Source organism: Hyperolius riggenbachi, chromosome 6 (assembly GCF_040937935.1).
Source record: "Hyperolius riggenbachi isolate aHypRig1 chromosome 6, aHypRig1.pri, whole genome shotgun sequence".
NCBI classification, from domain to species: domain Eukaryota; kingdom Metazoa; phylum Chordata; class Amphibia; order Anura; family Hyperoliidae; genus Hyperolius; species Hyperolius riggenbachi.
In genome coordinates this window covers 347,538,004-347,555,558 of record NC_090651.1, presented here as the reverse complement: position 1 = coordinate 347,555,558, position 17,555 = coordinate 347,538,004, and the positions used below count along the sequence as shown (strand labels likewise).

At 45.3% G+C, this 17,555-nt stretch overlaps 1 protein-coding gene across 4 annotated transcripts in view; it reads right to left on the bottom strand.

The window, feature by feature from the left end:
- The window catches only part of EPHA8 (EPH receptor A8), a 156,480-nt gene that overhangs the window by 85,023 nt on the left and 53,902 nt on the right, over positions 1–17,555 (bottom strand). For 3 of the 4 annotated variants that reach the window (XM_068241559.1, XM_068241557.1, XM_068241560.1), the window contains exon 2: positions 9,352–9,416. Coding sequence is in view for 3 of the 4 variants with exons in the window: in XM_068241557.1 (XP_068097658.1) it covers positions 9,352–9,416 (65 nt within the window). In the remaining variant the exon portion in view is untranslated. Of the gene's footprint in view, positions 1–3,530; positions 3,611–9,351; positions 9,417–17,555 lie in introns of those variants that run through there. The other variant, XM_068241558.1, reaches the window with a different exon arrangement.

Below are 17,555 nucleotides of genomic sequence, written 5' to 3'. Positions count from 1 at the left end.
AGTATTAAAACAAAAAAAATATTTGGCTTGAGGAATGCCCTATAAACTTTATGTAAGGAACACAATTATGCAATGAATAAAAGTTAATCTCGGATGCACTTTAATTTGAAAAAACAAAACAATAGACCCTTGTAGACTATAGACCCTTCCCACTCCTCTCCTGGTCCCTGCGTTCCAGCGCTGGCTCCCCGGTAGCAGTACCTAACCCATGGGTTGAATACTGCTCTCTGCCAATGCAGGAAGGTTCGGAAGTCTTCGGCAGCCCAAGTACTCCCGAAGACGGGTGGCTCCGTACTGCTCATGCGCAAGCGTGGTATCTCATGCGCTCAGGCATGCGCAGTACAAAGCCGCCCATCCTCGAGAGCACTTAGGCTCCCAAAAACTTCAAATTGAAGTGACATCGCTGGAATGCGGGGAGTGGAGCCTTCCCTCTCCATAGGTGAGTATTTTTTTAAAAACATTTTTTTATAGCTTAACATTAGCTTTAAAGAGACTCTGAAGTCTCAAAAAACCCAGTTTTTATTTCAGAATGCTCTTAAGTATTAATGTGCCACCCAAAACGCTGCATACCCATGGCTGAATACTCACTATAACCCTCCAAAATCCCCCGGGGAAGATTTTTGCAGCGCTTCCGTGTAGAGGCAGAGCTTTGGGCTGTAGCCCTGCCTCTACTCACGTCCATCTGCGCTGATTGCTGCCACTCCCCGCCCCTCTCAGTCTTCTTTCACTAAGAGAGGCGGGTGAGAGGCGGCGATCAGTGCTGATGGACGCGCATGGAGGCAGAGCTACAGCCCAAAGCTCTGTCTCCTTAGGGCAGCAAAATCCACTACCAAGAAAGTAGTGGATATTTCCCAGGGTTTTCGGGGGGTTATAGTGAGTATTCAGCCACGGGTATGCAGCGTTTTAGGTGGCACATTAATAATTAAGAGCATTATGAAATAAAAACTGGGTTTTTTTGAGACTTCAGAGTCTCTTTAAGTATCTGATGTCTTTTCTGCATTTATATAAGGAATACATGTGACAAACACCAACCAATCCCATCTTACTATGTCACAGTTGCCATACAGGTCTCATCCACTAGAAGCTTCTAGACGCGAGCCAACTGTGAGCACTGTAAATATTTAAGATTGGTTGTGTGCTCATACATGATACAACCATGATTGTATGTACAATTGGTTAAATAAAGTTGAGAATTTCACACTGGAAATCAAGGTAGTATTGCTGCCACTACTCTCCGGATTGAAACGAGGCAAAGCTATCTCGGAGCTAGCTATTCCTCAAAGTAAAAATGGTTGTTTGCAACCTAGCTAACAAATCAACAATTGCTATAATAGTTCTAATATAAAAACTATACACACAAATATATATTGAAGCTGGCAAATAAATACAGTATATCTGGCAGCTGAACAGATTGGTTGTAAAGAATTCATAAGAGATGAGAAAATTAAGTAGAATGCCTGAAAGTTTAAAATACCATGTTGGAGTCCAGTAAGCGATAAAGTCTTTGTATTGAATAATTCAAAATGGTGTTTTGTGGCCGGTGTCCTGCCGGGTAGATGGAATTCAACAAAAGAACAAAGGCCCGGGACCTGAGTGGGTCGTTGGGATTTTACCTACTCTGTAGCTGGGAGAGGCTATGACAGGCAAAGTCCAGCCGCCATTGGAGCTGGGGGCAGTCCCCCCCCCTTCAGGGAGAGTGATCTTGGCAGAATTCCTGTCAAGCAGTTCTCTCTGTGAGTCATTACAAGAAATGGATTGCATATTTGCATTCAGTAAGGTGTCATGAATTAACAGATATGAAACATGAGTATCAAACTGGAAAGTACGGCTGACAACTTGCATTGTTCAGCCTCTGTATGTGCAATTTGCGTGAAAATCGGTCAGGATGTGTGTCAAACTGACCTCAATAACCTGTCAAAAAATAATTTGATTCGTATGTTTATATCACCCTAAAAACCTATAAATAATGATGAAATGTGGATTGTCAGGGTTACAGTTAGTTCATCTGTTTCTTTTAGGACAGCTGTTTGAAAAGAACCATCAGATAAGATCAGTTACACTCCAGCTCTGGAGCAAGGTGTGAATGTTGGAGAAAGCTTCCTTCTAATAGACCAGTGATGGCTAACCTTGGCACTCCAACTGTGGTGGAACTGCAAGTCCCATGAGGCATTGCAATACTCTGACAGCTCTAAGCATAACTCGGGAAGGCAGAGGCATGATGGGATTTGTAGTTTTGTCACAGCTGGAGTGCCAAGGTTAGTCATCACTGCAATAGACCCTGTTTTACGATTTCTTTCAGCGTTGATGCCAGATTGATAGCTTGCAAAACAGCAGGAGGTGACTAGTTCTTATCAGGACCTTCCTGGAATCTAATTTAGGCCTCTTGCACACTGCATGCATTTCCGATTCCGCTTTTTAATCGGTTTTTACCTCCGATTCCGATTTTTAACATTTACTGCATGCTGCATTTTTTTGATCCGTTTTTCTGTTGAATGTATTCATGGAAAATCGGAGTTGAAAATCGGAATCGGAAATGGAATTGGAATCAGAATCAGAAAATGGATTTGCAGTGTGCAGGGAGCCTAAGGCCCGGTTCACACTTGCGGTTCTCTGCCAAACGGACCGGAACTGTACGGTTCTGATCCGGATCCGATCCGGATCCTGTCAGGTTGCATCAGGATGCGATCCGGATCCGTTTGGCAAAAGAGAGTAGAAATAAAATAAAAATGTTGGGGTCTGGGAGGTCAGCAGAAGGTGGACCTGTGGAATCAGGCCCTCCGCTGTTTAGTACTCACCTCCACCTCCGACATACTGCCAACATCTCCAGCACGTTAAACGTCACTGCTGCTCCACTCCAAAATGCTTGCCCATGTGTCCCCATCCAAAATCGCCGCTACAATACGCATAGGAAGTGGGGTAGAACATCCGGATTTTATAGCCAGTGTGTTGTGCGCTCTCCGGTTCTCATTGGTTTGTATTGGCCGGATGCAACAGTCCGGCTCCGCTCCGGATACGTCTGCCGGAGGAGCCGGACCAAAAAATAGCGCATGTTGGATCTTACGCCGGAGTCCGGTCCGGACGAAACAGACGCATGTGAACGGACGCATAGACTTTCATTGCTATGCCGTGCGTCCGTTCCGTCCGTTCCGCATGCGGTCCGGCTCCGGCACGGCGATTCCGGACGGCGAACGCTAATGTGAACCGGGCCTAACTCTGCAATTTTGCCTGGCATAGCAGAAAAAGTTTAATTGTCAGTCCTGGCTGCTTGTGACACTGTGACTGATATATGTAATGACATATTCAATTATGAAATATGGTGAATGTGTCACAATAAATATTGCTCAAAATTCATTGGCTTTTTGTCACTGCCATGGATACAGTGATACTGAGAGGCAGGACTGCAATAAGATGTGTTTATCATAATACCATCCCCACCAGGAAACACGGAGGTGAACACATTATGCTTTGGGGGTGTTTTTCTGCTAAGGGGACAGGACACCTTCACTGCACCGACGGAACAATGTATGTACCATCAGATCTTGGGCGAGCACTTCCTTCCCTCAGTCAAAACAGTCACTGAAAATGGGTCGTGGATGGGTATTCCAGCAAGATAATGACCCAAAACACACAGCCAAGGCACAAAGAAGTGGCTGAAGAAGAAGCATGTTAAAGAGGAACTGTAACGGCAAAACGTCCCCTGGGGGGTACTCACCTCGGGTGGGGGAAGCCTCAGGATCCTAATGAGGCTTCCCACGCCGTCCTCCGTCTCTCGGGGGTCTCGTTGCAGCCCTCCATACAGCTGTAATATTTACCTTCCTGGCTCCTGCGCAGGCGCTCTGACGGCTGTCGGCTCCGAAGTAGGCGGAAATACCCGATCGTCGTCGGGTCCGCTGCACTGCGCAGGCGCCTGCGCAGTAGAGCGGACCCGACGGAGATCGGGTATTTCCGTCTATTTCCGAGCCGAAAGCAGCCACAGCGCCCCCGCTGGAGCCGGGCAAAAGTAAATATTGAAATTACAGTCAGGCCTGTCGCCGGCTGTTCAGAGGGCTGCAGCGAGACCCCCGTGGGACGGAGAACGGCGTGGGAAGCCTCATTAGGATCCGGAGGCTTCCCCCACCCGAGGTGAGTACCCCCCAGGGGATCTTTTTGAAGTTACAGAGTCTCTTTAAGGTCCTAGAGTGGCCTTGCCAGTCTCCAGACCTTAATCCAACAAAAAATCTGTGGTGGTGGCTGAAGGTTAGAGGTGCCAAACATCAGCCTCAAAACCTTACTGACATGGAGAGGATCTGAAATGAGAAGTGAGACAAAATCCCTCAAGATGCTGTATGTGTAAACCTGGTGGCCAACTACAAGAAACGTCTGACCTCTGCAGCCATTCTTACACTGCAGCCATTCTTACACTGTTATTGGCAGGGTTCTCAAACTTTGCCCAGTTGGTCACTGGGTGATTGAGATAAATATTCAGGAAAGTGGGTGGAGCCTTCAACAGCCAGTCAAAATTCACCTGTTGATTTTCAAGGGGAAAATGCAAATTGCTGCCATTTTTACACTATTAATAGCAGATGCCTCAAACCTGGTACAATCAGTCACTGGGTGACTGGGGTTCAAATTCTAGAAAGCGGTGGGAGCCACAAACAGCCAATCAGATTTGTTTAATTTGTATGGGACTATACAGATTATTGATACCAAGGACCCCAAAGCTAATAAACTTGGTCATTGAGTGACTATATGTCATTTTTAGAAAAAGTGGGCAGAGCCAACAACTACATTTTTACATGAAAAAAATATAAACTGCAGTCATTCCCTACTGTTAATGGCAAGGTTCTCAAACTTGACAGTTGGTCACTGGGTGAATGGGATTAATATTCAGGAAAGTGGGTGGAGCCTACATCAGCCAAAATTCACCTATTGATTTTCAAGGGGAATATTAACATTGCTGCCATTTTTACACTGTTAATGGCAGAGGCCACAAATCTGGTACGGTTTGTCATTGGGTGACTGGGGTTCAAATTCTGGACAGGACGGAGCTACAAACATCCAGATTTGTTTAATTTCAGTGGAAAATGTGTTGATTCCAAGGACCTCAAAGTTCATAAACTTGGTCATTGAGTGACTGTATGTCAAGGATAGAAACAGTGGGCGGAGCCAGAAACAACAAACTTTTTACATGGGAAAATATAAACTGCAGCCATTCTTACACTGTTAATGGAAGGGTTCTCAAACTTGACACAGTTGGCCACTGGGTGACTGGGATTAATATTTAGAAAAGTGGGTGGAGCCTACAACAGCCAATCAAAATTACCTATCACCCATTTTCAAGGTGAATATTTAAACTGCTGCCATTCGAAGACCTGGGGCACACCAAAACCCGCTAGCAGATCCGCAAAATGCTAGCAGATTTTGAAACGCTTTTTTTGTTTTTATGAGGCGTTTTGCTAGCGTTTTGTGGATTGCTGCTGCTAATTTCAGTGTAGCATATTTCATATATTGTTGCAGTAAAGCTGTTACTGAACAGCTTCTATAACAATATTGAAATATGATAACAGAGGCGCCATGCAGAATAAAATTAGTTAAAATTGTTAAAAAGGGGGAAGTGGGTGGACTCGTCTCCCTTCTGAAAAAAAGGCCGGACAATGGACAGGTTACTTACAGTCTAATGTAACATTTATTAGTAACTCCAAAAGTGAAACGCGTTTCACGGTTAACAGTCCCGCTTCTTCAGGCAAACGATTTTTGGAGGGTGCAAAATCAGGTCATGAACCAGGTAGAGCACCTCAATATTATCTAGTCCACCCTGGGTGGAGGGGTGTATCCCCATTTTCTCCTATCGACAGAGAGCGACTTTTTAAACCTGAGCGGGGTCAGGTTACAATTCTCCCTGCCGGCCTGTCCAGTGGTTGCCTTTGTGGCGACCCACCCTTGCGAGTATAATCATCTCATTTATTCACAACAGATCTCTCTATATTAAAATGCTGCACCATATTGGGCTCTCGGTTTCTCCCCCATTTTTCAAGCTTCTGTAACAAAACCGCCTGGCAAACCGCTCTGATCTGCCATTTTTCAGAGCGGTTTGCGGTTTTCCTATACTTAACATTGGAGGCAGAAACGCCGCCACAATCCAAAAAATGCCTCACCCCGGGAGGATTCGTTTCTGCAAAATGCCTTCCGCTCTGGTGTGCACACCCCCATTGAAATACATTACCCTAGCGTATCTGCAGCCGCAAGCGGCTGCAAAAACGGCCAAGAGGCCACTCGGTGTGCACCAGCCCTTACACTGTTAATAGCAGAGGCCTCAGACCTACAGTCAGTCATTCAGTGACTGAGGTTCAAATTCATTAAAGGGGCGGAGCCACAAACAGCCAATCAGATTTTTTGCTGTATAAACTGCTTCCATTGACACAATTTTGATGCCAGGAACCTGAAAACTCACAAACTTGGTCACTGAGTGACTGTATGTCAAGGTTAGAAATAGTGGGTGGAGCCAAATACAAATTTCAGTGGGAAAAACTGCAGCCACTATTACACTGTTAATGGCAGGGTTCTCAAACTTTGCACAGTTGGTCACCGGGTGACTGTGATAAATATTCAGAAACGTGGGTGGAGCCTACAAACACCAATCAAAATTCACCTATTGATTTTCAAGGAGAATATTTAAATTGCTGCCATTATCGCACTGTTAATGGCATAAGTCTCAAACCTGGTACAGTTGGTCACCGGGTGACTGGAGTTCAAATTCAGGGGGTGGAGCCACAAACAGCCAATCAGATTTGTTTAATTTCAATGAGAATATACAAATTATTGATACCAAGGGCCCCAAAGCTAATAAATTTGGTAATTGAGTGACAATGTCATGGTTAGAAAAACTAACTAACATGGGAAAATATAAACTGCAACCATTCTTACACTGTTAATGGCAGAGTTCTCAAACTTGATACAGTTGGCCACTGGGTGACTGGGATTAATATTCAGAAATGTGGGTGGAGCCTACAACAGCCAATCAAAATTCACCTATTGATTTACAAGGGGAATATTTACATTGCTACCATTCTTACACTGTTAATGGAAAATTCTGAAAAGGGGGCGGGCCACAAACAGCCAATCAGATTTGTTTCATTTCAGTGGGAAAATACAAATGATTGATACCAAGGACAAACTCAGTCATTGAGTGTTTGTGTGTTAGGGTTACAAAAAAGTGGACAGAGCCAACAGCAGCCAAATACATGCCCGGGCAACGCCGGGTTATCAGCTAGTAACCAATAGGATACACAAAGCAGATCATACACTGGAGTAATAGTCCCAATAATACAAGTTCACATTTTTCTGCAGACACAGTGCACAATCAAGTATGATACACAAGAAGAGAGGGCCCTGCCAAAGGCTTACATTGAGAGGTTCTCGGTAGAGACAGGGCAGCAGTGATGTGGGGTAGGCCTCCTTGAAGAGGTGACTTTGGAGGGCTTGTTTAAAGGTGTTGAAGGAAGGGTCAAGTCTGATGGGCAGTGGGCGAAAGTTCCACAGGGTGGGGGCAGCTCTAGTGAAGTCTTGTAGTCATGCATGGGAGTGCGAGATGTGTGGGGTGGTTGGGAGGAGGTTGTTGGAGGCAGGGCTGTGGAGTCGGAGTTGGAGTCGGATGATTTTTGTAGGAGCAAAGTGGGTGGCCAGGTGTGTATCTTTAGGTTATATGTAGGTTGAGCAGGACTTGTGTACAGATTTTTACACAACGGAGAGACCACAGAACATGTCCCGGTGACAAGTGACAGCAAGCAGTGTCCACACTGTCCACAGGATCTAAAGCTAATATCAGGAGCGTGTGAGAGACCCTTTCTGCTGCAAAGACTTCACAGAGACTATATGAAGCAGATCAGTCTGCCTCTCTCTATACAAACTCAAATAGCTCCCATAAAAAGTGCAATTACAGATCTCAGGGAGGGTATTCGATAGCGACGAGCACGAATATCGCATAATTGTAATTTTGCATCATATTTCACAATTATGATACAAAATCATAATGGAAATTTGCGGAAAAAAATCATGATTATTTTTGTTTGTTACCACAATCAGGAACCGTAATTTTGCAATTATGCATAATTTTGTGCTGACTTTAGCAGTTAATAGCAAGGCCCCCATACTTGCTACCATCACCAAAATCTATACGTATACAGAGGGGAATAGTGGGAACAAGTCAAAAAAATAATTTTTCAAAAGAAGACTTTGTAGTTTTAAAAACAGTTTTCTTTGAATTGTTAAAATCGATTCTCTCAAATACGACAATGAAAAATGAATATACGCGAAATTATGCGTAATTACACAAAACTCCAATGGATTAAGCGAAATCAATTGAATTTTCGAATCAAGATGATGTATGCCCGCAATTAGAATATTTTATGCTAAATTTTGGGTAATCTTAATTAGCAGATTGAGATCATCACTGATATTTATGCTTCATTATGGAATGAGGAGGACTTTAAAGGACAGCAGTACTGTAGTTATAATACGGAGGCTGCCATATTTATCTCCTCTTAAACAATACCACTTGCCTGGCAGTCCTGCTGATCTATTTGGCTGCAGAAGTGTCTGAATAACACCAGAAACAAGCATGCAGCTAATCTTGTCAGATCTGACAATAATGTCAGAAACACCTGATCTGCTGCATGCTTGTTCAGGGTCTATGGCTAAAAGTATTTGAGGCAGAGGATCAGCAGGGCTGCCAGGCAACTGGGATTGCTTATAAGGACATTAATATGGCAGCCGCCATATGCCTCTCACTTCAGTTGTCCTTTCTGGTGTGCACTCTGCACATTTCACATTAAAGCGGACCTGAACTCTAAACTTTCTCTCTGTTTGAAAAAAGAAGCAACAGTTTAATAACCTTTAAAGAAAAACATTTCTTTGTTACAGCTGATACAAATCATGCAATCAATTTGCAGTGTCTACTTCCTGCTTTCATGGAATCAGAGATTGGGTCAACGTCCTGTGTTTACAAATTAGCTGCTCTGATGAGGCAGCCAGCTGACACAGCTAAGAAGTCAAATTTCTCTGGTGATTAGTCACAGATGAGCCCGGGGGAATTAGGCTAAACTCTCTAAATACATACAGGGTGCAATTCCTTCTGTTTTCCGTCTGTCCTGTGCAAGAGTTCAGGTCTACTTTAACTGTCCCTTATGCCGACCAGGCCTTGACCCGCTCCTGTCCTGAGACTGTTACCATGACTCCCTGAAAGGCACTATGGATATTTGCATTTCTCCTTATATTCAGTGCCCAGCAGCCTAATGTGCTGCTGTCAGAGGGAGCTTTGCACAGTTACACACACAACGGGACACGTTATACAAAGAGGAAGTTGAGCAGACTTACCCCATGAGGAGGATACGTCAGCCAGCCCCAGTCCCCAGGAATTGTGGATGTGTCCAGTAAATTCACTATAAAGAGAAGTGACGTGATTAGACCTCCTGAATCCTGACACACAAGATAAACCCAACTTAGCAATGAAATATTTCACCACCCAGATCCCTACACTCCATCTTACATGCTAACCCATTGCTCAGGTCACTCCAGACACTGCTGGTGATGCTGCTCAACAGATTTAGTACAACTATAATTCAAAACAAAGCAAAAAGAGAAAACTTCAACATTAAAGAGACACTGAAGCGAAAAAAAAATTATGATATTATGATTTGTATGTGTAGTACAGCTAAGAAATAAAACATTAAGATCAGATACATGAGTCTAATTGTTTCCAGTACAGGAATAGTTAGGAAACTCCAGTTGTTATCTCTATGCAAAAAAGCCATTAAGCTGTACGACTTTCAAAGTCGTGGAGAGGGCTGTTTTCTGACTTTATTATCTCATGTGTTTTCTTTTGCTCTGCCAGAGGAGAGGTCATTAGTTCACAGACTGCTCTGAAAGACTCATTTTGAATGCTGAGTGTTGTGTAATCTGCACATATTATAGAATGATGCAATGTTAGAAAAAACACTATATACCTGAAAATAAAAATATGAGAATATTTTCTTTGCTGCTAATCTTCTAGTAATTATTCATAGTACACAACCAATTCATTATATCATATATTTTTTTTCGCTTCAGTGTCTCTTTACCTCCATGCCTTTTTAGAGCCGATATCTTGTCTAGCACTATAACCTTTGTTGGAGGATTCTGAAATATCTGCACAAGTTCAATGGTTATCTTGGTCATTCCCTAGAGCATTAATAAATAAACTGAAAAGGATTGGACCTAACACTGACCCTTGCGGAACAGTGCCAGTCTACCAGACTTCTTATACTGCAGTTAGCTTTTTAAGAATTCATAGTTTGAGTTGTCCCCAAGTTACAATATTATGGACACAATTTCACAAGTATCCTTGAACTTGCAGATTTGGTTTGATATCTGATCTTGTTGAAATGACAAAATCAAGAAAAACAGCCCCCAACCCTAACACCAGAGTTAATGAGCCTCAGAGGAGAGTCTCAGTACAGTTTATTTTACTTACCCGGGACTTCCTCCAGCCCCATAAGCATGGCGGTGTCCCTCGCCGTCCTCCTACGATGCCCCGTTCAGCCGCGGTGAGCGGCTCAGTGACATCAGCGGAGGACCTTCTGCACATGCGCGGACCTTCGGTGCAAGCGCAGAGGGCCACAGCTGACGTCACTCAGTCGGAGTGAGTCCAACTGAGCCGCTTACCGGGGGTTGACTGCGGGAGAATGGCGGCGCTGAGGACGACGGCGAGGGACACATCCATGCTTATGGGGCTGGAGGAAGCCCCGGGTAAGTAAAAAACTGCAGTGAGACTCATCTCTGAGTCTCATTAAGTCACTGTTTATAGTATTGATAAAAATCAATATTCCAGTTAATGTTTGGATAATTGAGATCACCCATAATGATGACCCCATATTTGCTTCCAGCCTGTTCAATCTGCTGAAGTTAATGTATTTCTTCCATGTCATTGATATGTGGAGGTTTATAACATACACCATCAAGCAATTGATCATTTTTGCTTCTGGCATGAATCATTACCCACACAGATTCCACATTGTCACAATCCTCAGCTATGTCTTCCTTCATAGCTGGAGACAAGAAGGATTTAACAAACATACAGACCCCACCTCCTTTTTTATTTGGTCTAGATTTCCTGAAGAAAACTGTAACCTTCCAAATGTACACCCAATCATGGCTAGCATCCATCCATGTCTCGGTTACTCTGCAATATCATAGTCTTTATCTCTCACCAGTAACTCAAGTTCATCCACTTTATTTGAAAGGCTTCTAGCATTGGTTGGTTTACTTTTTTGTGTAATTACCACCGCACTGTACTTTTTTTGTAGTGCGTGCTGGAGAACAAGGTGGTTCAATCACCCCCTTATGTTCAGTCACTTCCTCAAGCTTAGTACCCATGAGAAGATGGATTGTGGGATCAGTGGCGACCTATAATCGTTCCCCGATCCATGTTCACGATTGCAGCAACAATGGTGCGAATGATCGTATAATGATAGTTTAGAGGATCGTGGTATAATGTCCACGGCAGTCAAACCGTTAGAGAGAAGGTGCTTTATCTCGGTAATGAGGGGAGTGAGAATAGACTAGAATTAGCATAATCACACATAGGGCTCTATTCATAAAACATTTGCGGTAAAAAAAATCTTGGAGGGAAAACACTGCATCGGTATTTTAGAGTTTTGTGTGCTAATTCATAAAAAAAGTTGACACTTGGGATAATAGGTCGGGGAATTCCCGCACTAAACTGGCAGTGCTGCTGAGTTGTTACATTTGCTGGCTGAGTTGATACATTTTCTCCTGCAGAGACAGCTTTAGTATAAAGGAGGCAGCCCCAGCATCCTTTTACATTTGCATTTTTCTGCCTCTCCTCCTGAATCTGGGCATTTATCTGAAAACAGGTACCCAAGGGGTTAAAAAAACACAGCCTTGGTATTCCGGAATGCCTTGTCTGCTCTGTTCTCTCTGCAGCTGCCTGGGAGGTCTGTCTCTCCATTAGCTTGCCTGTTATCGCTGGCTTATCGCCTTATCTAAACAGCCGGGTCTCTCTGCACACATTCCGCCTGCTCTAATCTTTATGAATTAACCTTCAGTGACATGTGTTGTGATCATTTCCGCACAAGGCGGTAATTTCCCGCACTGCACAGGAATGTCAGATTTTCATGCGGAAACAGCCTTTACGAATAAACACTTTGCTAAATGGTCGGGAAAGTCAGCTGTTTTGAGCAGAGAACTTGCAGTAAAGTTTTATGAATAGAGCCCATAATCGCAATTTTGCATCATAATTTGTAATTATGATGCAAAATCAATTCATTTTGTGAAAATCTTAATTAATGTTGTTTGTAAACGTAATCAGGAACGATCATTTTGCATAATTTCATGCTGATTTTAGCAGTTAATAGCAAAGCCCAATTTGTAATTTTCGCATAATTTCATGCCAACTTTAGTCATTAATTGCAAAGCCCCCAGACATGCTACTGTCACCAAAATTGCCATGAAACAGTTGTAAAAAGCCAAAAAAAAAAAATTCAAAAAGACCTAGTAGTTTTTGAGAAATTTCATTTTAAAAAATGCAAAGGAAAAATGTTTTTTATTTTTCTTTGCATTTTCTCAAAAACTACAAGGCCTTTTTGAAAAAAAATGTTTTTGCCTTTTTTCCACGCAAATAGATTATACGAAATCAATTGAATGCTCAAATCGTAATTGCGCCTATTAGCCGTAATTGCAAGAATTGACATACAATTTTGCGTAATCGTAAAAGATTACAATTATCATAACGTTAATTTAGTTTCACACCATGCATATCTCTTGGATCTGGTACTCCACATGCACTGGCCGGGGTAATGTGCATTTTAAAGTTTGTAAAGAGTGACTATTTGTTAGAAGTTCTTCATTTTTAGAGTTGTTCACCTTATAATCCAATAAACTCCCATATTCATGAAGAAGCTAGTGTGGATTTGGCAGCGCAGTGTGTAGCGCTAGGGCCTATTTCCACTACACGCCGATTCTAGATGCAGAAAAAAATGACTCCAACGAATGCCTATGGGAAATCTGCATTAGAAAAATCGCGTTTAGTGGAAACAGGCCCATAGGCTTTCATTGGAGTTCGTTTTTCTGCATCCAGAATCTGCGTGTAGTGGAAACAGGCCCTAAGCGAATATTGTCTGCAAATAGTGATAACTTGTATTGTTTATTCACCATTCTGAATACCTTCAAGCTAACTCCGTTGCTGCAGAGGTCAGGGGTTCCCTGCAGGGTACAATGAGAAGGGGGCAGCCCTGTCTACCACAGTGAAAGGACTGGAGGCTGTGTGAGGAGGCTTGTCCTGAACAGAGAAGCTTTAACAATAGCAGGGCTGTGGAGTCGGTACAAAAATCCTCCGACTCCGACCCCTCAGGTTAGAATTCCACCGACTCCGACTCCTCATCTCAGATTCCTCTAATTTGAATATTAAAATCTTGTTGATTGAAAGTATGTAACATGAAATTTGTCTCTTAACTGCCAACGCTTAGGAATTTTAAAAGACAACTGAACTGAGAGGGATATGGAAGCTGCCATATTTATTCCCTCTTAACCACTTGAGGACCACAGTGGTAAACTCCCCTAAAGACCAGGCACATATTTGCTGAAATGGCCACTGCAGCTTTAAGGCCAAGCTGCAGGGCCGCACAACACACAGTTCACGAGTGATCTTTCCCCCCACCAACAGCTCTCTGTTGGTGGGGTCTGATCGCCCCACAGTTGTTTATTTTGGTACTTATCCGTTAGCCGGGCGCATCCGGCAGGTGGCGACAAAACTCCACCAGAGTTACATCTTTCCCTACTATCCATGTCGGCCTGGAGGGGGAATAGTAATTAGCGCCACCTGCCGGATGCGCCCGGCTAACGGATAAGTACCTTTATTTTTTTTAAATAAATATTTATGTTTTTATTTTATAAAAAAAAAATAGTTTCTCCTGCCTCCCCCAGCCAGCCTCCCTCCCCCAGTCAGCCTATCACAGCAATCGACTGTGATAGGCTTCAGCCTATCACTGCCGATCGCTCTCTTGTCCCCCAGGGGGACAGCCGTGTCACACGGCTGTCCCCAGTGCAGCGCTGCTGCCGATCGCAGCGCTGCACTATGTAAATAGATGGCGATCACGCCATCTAACAGTCTCCCAAGCAGAAATAGCCGCTCGGAGACTGAAGAGGGGGCGGAGCGCATGCAAATTAGAGCCCCAGGACTTGACGCCAATTGGCGTTAGGCGGTCCTGTGGCTGCCGCCGCGTTCATGCCCATTGGCGTGACGCGATCGTTAGGTAGTTAACCTCCTCGGCGTTCTATTGAGATCGCCAGGGAGGCTGCGGGAGGGTTTTTTTTTAATTAAAAAAAAACGATTTCATGCAGCCAACTGAAAGTTGGCTGCATGAAAGCCCACTAGAGGGCGCTCCGGAGGCGTTCTTCCGATCGCCTCCGGCGCCCATAATAAACAAGGAAGGCCGCAATGAGCGGCCTTCCTTGTTTTGCTTAGATCGTCGCCATGGCGACGAGCGGAGTGACGTCATGGACGTCAGCCGACGTCCTGACGTCAGCCGCCTCCGATCCAGCCCTTAGCGCTGCGCAGGGCTCAGGCGGCTAGGGGGGCCCTCTTTCGCCGCTGCTCGCGGCGAATCGCCGCAGAGCGGCGGCGATCAGGCAGCACACGCGGCTGGCAAAGTGCCGGCTGCGTGTGCTGCACTTTATTTGATAAAAATCGGCCCAGCAGGGCCTGAGCGGCAGCCTCCGGCGGTGATGGACGAGCTGAGCTCGTCCATACCGCTCAGGAGGTTAAACAATACCTGTTACCTGGCCATCAAGCTGATTTTCTGCCTCTAATACTTTTTGTAGACCTCGTTCACATCATACATGCTTCCGTGCGCATTTGGAAGCGTGAATGACGTGGTAACATGCAAGAATGGCAGAAGGGAATAGAGAGCCCTTCTGCCGTTCACATCAAATGGGCTGCGCAGCAGTACAATGCGCTATGATGCGCTTGCGTACTGCTGCATGCATTCTGCCCGCAAGCGCAGAGCTGACCCATTCACTGTCAATGGAAGGGATCAGCAGTGCAGCGGGTTGCAGCGCAAATGGCGTGCGATCGCACGGCCATCTTCCATGCATAGATGTGAACGAGGCCTAAAACTAGTCCTTGGTAAGAGTACTTGTAGAAAGTACAGACCGGAACAAAGAACATCTATCAGGCCCTAGGCAATGTGACTGTGGGTACATGTAAGAGTGATGTGCAGGTACTCTGCAGGGGGATGAGGGGATTCTTCCTCTATTACACATTCTTCATGCACAATCTGAACATGGCGCAGGCCCTAGGCAATGTAACTATGGGTACATGTAAGAGTGATGTGCAGGTGCTCTGCAGGAGAATGAGGGGATTCTTCCTCTATTACACATTCTTCTAGCACAATCTGAACATGGATCAGGCCCCAGGCAATGTAACTATGGGTACATGTAAGAGTGATGTGCAGGTACTCTGCAGGGGAATAAGGAGATTCTTCCTCTATTACACATTCTTCATGCACAATCTGACCCAGGTTTATGGGTGATAGACAACACGTCTGTGTTCAATGCTAGTGTGCTAAGCTAACGAGCGAATGGCCATTGTTCGCAGGGAACTGGGGGAACGGTTAAGGTTAGGCGTCAGGTAGGGTGATTGTGTGGGGGAAACGGTTAGTGATAGGCATAAGTAAGGGTGTTTGTGCGGGGCGACAGTTAGGGTTAGGAGTCAGGAAGGGTGTTTGTGTGGGGTGACAGTTAATAGTGTGCTAAGACCAGCTCTGTGGTGCCACCTCCTAAATTATCACCCCAGGCATCTGCTTGGTTTGCCTATGCCTAAAAACATCCCTGCTGTAAAGGTTAAGCTGCATTGCTATGCTTGAAAATGGACCAATGCAACTCTACTTTGATGGGATTCTATTGGTCCATCTTCAACCAATATGTTTGCATGGTGACACCACAGCCCGACACACAGGACATTGCGTGGCACAGCCCGACACACAGGACATTGAGTGACACACAGGACATTGCGTGACACAGCCCGACACACAGGACATTGCGTGACACAGCCTCACACACATGACATTGTGTGACACACATGACATTGCGTGACACAGCCCCACACACAGGACATTGCGTGACACAGCCCCACACACAGGACATTGTGTGACACACAGGACATTGCATAACACACAGGACACTGCATGACACACAGGACATTGCATGACACAGCCCGACACATAGGACATTGCGTGACACAACCCAACACATAGGACATTGCGTGACACACAGGACATTGCGTGACACACAGGACATTGCGTGACACAGCCACACACACAGGACAATGCGTGACATACAGGACATTGCGTGACACACAGGACATTGCGTGACACAGCCACAAACACAGGACAATGCGTGACATACAGGACACTGCATGACACACAGGACATTGCATGACACAGCCCGACACATAGGACATTGCGTGACACAACCCAACACATAGGACATTGCGTGACACACAGGACATTGCGTGACACACAGGACATTGCGTGACACAGCCACACACACAGGACAATGCGTGACATACAGGACATTGCGTGACACACAGGACATTGCGTGACACAGCCACAAACACAGGACAATGCGTGACATACAGGACATTGCGTGACACACAGGACATTGCGTGACACAGCCACACACACAGGACATTGAGTGACACACAGGACATTGCGTGACACACAGGACATTGCGTGACACAGCCACAAACACAGGACAATGGGTGACATACAGGACATTGCGTGACACACAGGACATTGCGTGACACAGCCACACACACAGGACATTGCGTGACACAGCCACACACACAGGACATTGCGTGACACGCAGGGCATTGCATGACACAGCCCGACATACAGGACATTGTGTGACACACAGGACATTGCGTGACACAGCCACACACACAGGACATTGCGTGACACAGCCCGACATACAGGACATTGCGTGACACACAGGACATTGCGTGACACAGCCACAAACACAGGACAATGGGTGACATACAGGACATTGCGTGACACACAGGACATTGCGTGACACAGCCACACACACAGGACATTGCGTGACACAGCCACACACACAGGACATTGCGTGACACGCAGGACATTGCATGACACAGCCCGACATACAGGACATTGCGTGACACAGCCCGACATACAGGACATTGCGTGACACACAGGACATTGCGTGACACAGCCACACACACAGGACATTGCGTGACACAGCCCGACACACAGGACATTGCGTGACACAGCCACACACACAGGACATTGCGTGACATGCAGGACATTGCATGACACAGCCCGACATACAGGACATTGCGTGACACACAGGACATTGCGTGACACAGCCCAACATACAGGACATTGCGTGACACACAGGACATTGCGTGACACAGCCACACACACAGGACATTGCGTGACACAGCCACACACACAGGACATTGCGTGACACGCAGGACATTGCATGACACAGCCCGACATACAGGA